Source organism: Colobus angolensis, unplaced genomic scaffold (assembly GCF_000951035.1).
Source record: "Colobus angolensis palliatus isolate OR3802 unplaced genomic scaffold, Cang.pa_1.0 Scaffold314, whole genome shotgun sequence".
Lineage (NCBI taxonomy): Eukaryota > Metazoa > Chordata > Mammalia > Primates > Cercopithecidae > Colobus > Colobus angolensis.
This window is the reverse complement of record NW_012116422.1, coordinates 2,105,941-2,112,939: the sequence shown is the minus strand read 5'-3', so window position 1 is coordinate 2,112,939 and position 6,999 is coordinate 2,105,941. Positions and strand designations below refer to the sequence as shown.

The following is a 6,999-nucleotide window of genomic DNA, read 5'->3' as shown; positions in this document are numbered from 1 at the left end:
CCAGGATGGTCTCGATCTCCTGACCTCGTGATCCGCCCGTCTCGGCCTCCCAAAGTGCTGGGATTACAGGCTTGAGCCACCGCGCCTGGCCTTCTCTGTCGTCTTTAGCAGTTTATCATGTGTATACATATGGTATTCTTTGTGTTTATTACGATTTGGGATTTACAAAGAATATGTATATTTCTTGAATATGTATATTGATATCTTTCAAAAGATTGAAAAAATGTCAGCCATTATTTTTCAAACATTCTGCTGCCTCGTTCTCTCTCATTTCTTTGGGAACTCTGTTTAAAAGAAAAGTTAGGTGGGGTGCGGTGGCTCACGCCTGTAACCCCAACACTTTGGGAGGCCGAGGCAGGCGGATCATGAGGTCAGGAAATTGAGACCATCCTGACTAACACGGTGAAACCCCATCTCTACTAAAAAATACAAAAAAAAATTAGCCGGGCATGGTGGCAGGCTCCTGTAGTCCTAGCTACTCAGGAGGCTGAGGCAGGAGAATGGCGTGAACCTGGGAGGCAGAGCTTGCAGTGAGCCAAAATTGTGCCACTGCACTCCAGCCTGGGCAAGAGAGTGAGACTCTGTCTCAAAAAACAAAAAAAAAGAAAAGAAAAGTTAGGCATTGCGTCCCACATGTCTCTTTCTGCTTCAATTTGGGTATGTTCTATCGGGAGGCTGAGGCAGGAGAATGGCATGAACCTGGGAGGCAGAGCTTGCAGTGAGCCAAGATTGTGCCACTGCACTCCAGCCTGGGCAAGAGAGTGAGACTCCATCTCAAAAAAAAAAGAAAAGTTAGGACTTTCCATTGCGTCCCACATGTCTCTTTCTGCTTCAGTTTGGGTATGTTCTATCAATTTGGGTATGTTCTTCTGTTTCTAATAAAGCTTTTAATGGCAAACACTCTATATAGAAAATTACACTTTCCTCTGCTAGGCAGAGAGAATACAGACTGAGTTGCAGATTCTGTAGGGCTAGGGCTCAGCCTGCCTCTGATTTTCCCCTAATCCTAGGGCTTGTTCACCAGGATCAGATCTCTTGCCTGCCATAGCCTTGCTGCTCAGCACATTGAGGCTGTAAAAAATTCTGTCCTGAATTTAAAAGATTTTTGGTTTAAGTTCTCCAGACTCCTGCTCCATACCACCTCAGAATGAGAGAATGAAATCCAGTGGGAGAAAGTTAAGCAGAAAGGAGAGAGAATAGCTAAAGTCCAAACTTGAGGGAAGTTTTCCTATAAAGAGAGAAAACTAACAGGATAGCTGGAAGAGAATGTGTTGTCAAGATGGTATCGTTACTGATGGGTTAGGAAGCTTTGGGTAGAGGAAGACAGTGTCAGGTGCCAAAGCCTTTGGTGAATGAAGAGAAGCTGACAGGAACAAATATAGGTAGCTGGAGGCTACAAAGGACTTGGGGTATGTAAAGTCTAGAAAATAAAAACAGCTTCTACTTAAGGCTCAGGAGACAAGGGTTTTTAATTAAAGCAAGATAGTAAAGGGAGACTTCAAAGATGGTGATGAGTGGAGAAGAGATATATTTCAGCAGGGTGGGAAAAATCAAGAGTTCAATTCTGTACACATTATCAACAGATGAATGAATTCTAGAGTCATCAGAGTATAGGGAGTTATTAGAAGCCATGGCATTCCAGTAAAAGGAGGTAGAGAGAAAACAGTCAAAGATGAAGTCAGAATGAAGAGGAGAAGCCAGGAAGGTGGGAGGCCACGTGAAGTAAGGAAGGGTATGTAAGAGTTTAATCATGTAGAATCTTACTGAAATGTCAAATAGGATTACAAAATGATCTCTGAATTTGGCATGAATTCAGAAACTTGGTGAAAGTGAGTTAAGGAGAAATGCTTACATCTTTACAAAAGTTTTGGCCAATGGAGGCAGAGATGATGCGGTTTTTCTCCCCCACATTGGAAAGACTAGAATACTAGAATATGAGTGGGTGAAATAAAACAAAGTATAAGTTATGGTGGCTGAGGTGGGGAGGAGGAAAAGATCGTTGAAACCAAGAAGGAACCAAGAAAGGAGGGCTTTGGATGAATCTTCCACATGGATTGAAAGCACCAAAATTAGTGACCAAGTAAATGGTAGAGAGGAAGACAGTGAGCAAAGGGAGTGACTAGAATGTTGACCAGTGACAAGAAGAAGAGCGGGGGGCCATAGTCTGGTGACATGAGCATTATAGAACAGAGTTTTTGAGCTTATAATCTATATTATAAGTAGAAAACAGCTTTCATTTGACAGAGCCACAGGAGAAACTATATCATCAGGGGATAGCAGTACTGCAGTTAAAAAAGAGCACATCTGCTGATGCTATAGTCTGAGTCCCAGAGGCACCAGTCAAAGGCTGTGCAAGATAGAAACTGCCCAGAATAGAACAAAGATAGAGAGGGGTGATAATGGATGATCCCAAAGTCCACCTCAGATGACCTAGGAGGAAGGGCCAACTCACCAGAATGTAGGCCACACAGTAGTCTAGGGAAGGATGCTGAGGGTCCAAGACTTTCAGGAAGAGTGAAGGAACCCTGGAGCTGGTTCGTGAGTGAAAAACTTAGCCTCTGTGTTCACATTTTTGCCATGTTGGTCTAGGTCCCTTTCAGTAAAACATGCAGGAAAATAAGGAACATTATTGACAACTAATTTTATGCTTCTGGGCTGGGTGCAGTGGCTCACACCTGTAATCCCAGCACTTTGGGAGGCCAAGGGGGTTGGGTCACCTGAGATCGGGAGTTCAAGACCAGCCTGACCAACATGGAGAAATCCTATCTCTACTAAGAATACAAAATTAGCAGAGTATGGTGGTGCATGCCTATAATCCCAGCTACTTGGGAGGCTGAGGCAGGAGAATCACTTGAGCCTGGGAGGCGGACGTTGCAGTGAGCTAAGATTGCACCATTGCACCCCAGCCTGGGCAACAAGAACAAAACTCCGTCTCAAAAAAAAGGAAAAAGAAGTGTGTGTGTGTGTGTGTGTGTGTGTATCTCCAAGAAAAAAGCCAGAGGGGAAGCTTCTGCCCTGCGTTCCCAAATGGCACCATTGGCAAGGCTCCTAGACTGGCTTTCCCCTCACCCAGGAGTGATGCCCATGCATACAATGCCCAGAAATGATCATCATGTCAGCTTTCACAACAATGATGACCAACTTGTCACTATTTTTTTTTCAAGTCCATAGGTGTGGACCCTCTGCCGGCTAAGCTGTCCTATGACAAGTCACATGACCAAGTGTGGGTCCTGAGCTGGGGGGACATGCACAAGTCTCAACCAAGTCTCCAGGTATGTTGAGCACGTGGAGGCTGATACCCACACTCCACTGAGAGAAGAACTCTCTCCCTATAAAATAAGTATCTCCTGCTTCCCCAAGTGGCTAATTACATTTGTCCAAAATATATCCATAAAGGCTCAAGGAGAGAGTAGGAAACAGCCTCAGGCCAATGCCCCTCACAGACAGTTGAAGACAGCAATAATGATGATGAATAGGATTCTGACATCACAACAATCAGAACGTGGCACCCAATCTCCATCCAGCCCCACAATCCTGCCTCTCTTGAGCCAATAGCTCCTGGGTCCCAACAGAATGAGGCTCTGTGGTCTAGAAGGGAGGCTAGAGAATAGTGTCAAAGCAAGCGGCACATGTTGGCCAGTGAAGAAGGAGAAGCAGCAGCAATTATATCCATAAACAAAAGCCCACTTACCAAGTGCTTACAGTGTGCTAGGGTACAGAAAAGTTCCATAATTTGCCTATGGTCCACCCTGGACAGTGTGGCTCTGGAGCCCAAACATCTAGCACTCCCTTGGGTAGAGCTTGGGCTCCAGAGATCCATGGGATCCCTTCCCCCATCAGCCAAGAAAGGTCAATAGCAACTCTGACTTGAGTAATTTGAGTATGCCCTGCCCAGCCTTGCCCATCAGGGATCCATAAGAGGACTGTGCCCTATAAAAAGTGATTTGAATGCCTATTTTCTCAATTCTCCCAAAGATGGTGCATAGAACCATTCTGGGTGCACAGGAGAAAAGTTAATTCATTACAAATAATGGATGCTTCTGGAGATTAGGGTCTCTCTCTCTCTCTCTCTCAGAACCCTAGGTGAGAAGGGCTGCAAATGGAGCTAACTCCCTTGTAGAACCCTCTGGAACCAAGACTGGCAACAGGGCAGAAAGACCAGGGTCTGGAGATGCTTCCTCCTAGGGACTGACCACCTACCTGCACCTCTGCACCACTCACAACTTCAGTTTCTATACACTGAGGCCACTGTCACACAGGGGAAGCCACAACCATTCTTGGGCCCAGTGAGCTGACAAAAAGTAGTAATAACCTATAAGAGAGCCTGGACACCAGAATAAAGGTCACTCAGAACAGAGTACCAGCCCAAAGGGATACAGCTGCCAGAAATACCAACAAAAAAATAAGAAAGCACTTCAGAAAATTCAAGGGGAGGGGCCACCAGAAAAAGAACAGAACAGATTTCCCAGTTTAAAACTGCAATAGATGAGTTGGAAAATGTGAACAGGCAAGATGACTCACACCTGTAATCCCAGCACTTTGGGAGGCCAAGGCGGGCAGATCACCTGAGGTCTGGAGTTTGAGACCAGCCTCGCCAACATAGTGAAACCCTACTAAACCCTACTAAAGTCTCTACTAAAACTACAGCAACTAGCTGGGCGTGATGGTGCACACCTGTAGTCCCAGCTACTTGGGAGGCTGAGACAGGAGAATCGCATGAACCCAGGAGGCGGAGGTTGCAGTGAGCCGAGATAGCACTACTGCACTCCAGCCTGGGCAGCAGAGCAAGACTCTGTCTCAAAACAAACAAACAAACAAAAAAATGCATGGTTTCTATTGAGACCCAAAATAGTAGCCTGAAAGATAAAGAACAAGAAAAGCTCTCTCAACTCACAGAGCAAACCCATAAAGAGGTTGAGCCGTGAAGTGGGAAGAACAGAAGTTTAGAAAGAAAAGATAACTATTAGAATGGAGTTAAACATTAAATATGTTTCCAATAAAATATTCAAGTCGAAGAAACTTAATCCTGTAGATTAAAAGGGATCTACAAGTCCCAGGCTAAACTGATGAGAAATGATACATGTCTTCACTAGTGATAAAGTTCCAGAACTCCAAGTTTTAAGGAAAACTAATCAAATTGACAGTGGACTTCTCACCTGCAACAGGAGCTAGAAGACCATGGAATCCCATCTACACGCTTCAAGGGTTCTATTCCCAAGCAAGGCGTCATTTACCTGTCAGGACAAAAGGAGGATATACGGATATGCAGGAACTCAGGGAGCCCATCACTCATGGGCCACACGTAAGGAAAGATACTAGACAAACATCAGATGAGCCAGATTAGAGACATCAAGGTGGACAGAGATAGTGGCAAGTAATGAACCAGGAGAGGAAGATCTAAAATTAAAAGTAAAATGGATGAGGAGAGGCTATCTGGAACTGTGCAATAAGTGCTAGGTGAGGATATTTGAATTAGGAGAGAGACAATGAAAGAAATTCTGATACCAAGCTGTAACTAAAGATAAATTATTTCAGCAAAAAGAGTAGGAGCCAGTTACAGTGGCTCATACCTGTAATCCTAGCACTTTGGGAGGCTGAGGCAGGAGGATTACTTGAGGTCAGGAGTTGGAGACCAGCAGGAGCAACCTAGCAAAACCGCGTATCCACAAAAAAAAAAATACAAAAATTAGCCAGGTGTGATGACGCACCTGTAGTCCTAGCTACTTGATAGGCTGAGGCAGGAGAATCGCTTGAGTCCAGAAGGTGGAGGCTGCAGTGAGCCAAGATCATGCCACTGCTCTCCAGCCTGGGTGACAAAGTGAGACCCTGTTTCAAAAAATAAACAAAAGTAGGGAGTATGCAGAAAGGGGGAGTAAAAATACTCAAAACCTTACTTTAAACCTTACTTTATTGGGATAAGAGAGGATACAGAGAATGTTGTTTGAAATTGGTAGTTGAGAAGTGAGTATCTCATTATACCAAATATGACTGAATTCTCCAATTAAAAGCAGAGCTGAGCCGATTGGTTTTAAAAACTAGCAATAAATTTTTTCCAAGAAACACACATAAAGTGATAATAAAAGGTTGCCCTTAAAGGGGTGAGAATAGTTGATGACAGGTGAACAAAAAAGCATGCACGCATGGTAGCATCAGGCAATGTGGAATTTAGGGTTAAGAGCACTAAGTATGTTGAGAGACAGTAGGTGCTGAACAGCTGATCTATATCAAACAACATAACAAATACATAAAACAAGAATGATTGACACAGAAGAGCTTGATTTAAAATATACTTAAATAGTACATACAAAGGAGACAAGATGAGAGGAAAATTGAATATAAACAAGAAGTTTGCTTTAATAAAAATATAGAAAGCCTTTCATCAGTCAAATAGAATTTTTCAATGTCTACAATATCACTAAAGAAACTTCAAATTTTTGTAAAAGTAGATGTTGTAAACTATATTTTCTGATAATTAAGAAAACATTCCTGGATATATCTACTGGATCAAAGAGGAAATTAAAAGGAAAACTACCAATGGTCTCAAAAGCAATGAAAAACAGACTATTTTGTATCAAAATTTACAGGATATAGAGAAAGCTGTACCAAGGAATTACTGGGGCTTAAAAGCCTGAAAAGGAGGTATTTACGAAATTGAAAGAGAACAAAAGTGGCAAGAAAGAATAGAGACTAAAAGTAATAGAAAGCAAAACAAAAAAGATGAATCCTTCACAACTCCAATAAAGAAAAAAGCAAACAAAAATAGACAAAATGAGGAATGAGAAAGGGAATTTTATAGCAGATACAGGAGGATGAAAAGACTTGAAAAATAGACCAGGCGCAGTGGTTCACACCTGTAATCCCAGCACTTTGGGAGGCCGAAGTGGGTGAATCACCTGAGGTCAGGAGTTCCAGACCACCCTGGCCAACATGGTGAAACCCTGTCTCTACTAAAAATACAAAAATTAGCTGGGTGTGGTGGTGCGTGCCTGTAATCCCAGC

The 6,999-nt window shown here is 43.2% G+C and overlaps 1 protein-coding gene across 1 annotated transcript in view; it reads left to right on the top strand.

The window, feature by feature from the left end:
• The window catches only part of FSTL4 (follistatin-like 4), a 662,587-nt gene that overhangs the window by 645,382 nt on the left and 10,206 nt on the right, over window positions 1-6,999 (top strand). The window contains exon 14 of the mRNA XM_011951100.1: window positions 3,165-3,272. Coding sequence (XP_011806490.1) covers window positions 3,165-3,272 — 108 coding nt within the window. The remainder of the gene's footprint in view (window positions 1-3,164; window positions 3,273-6,999) is intronic.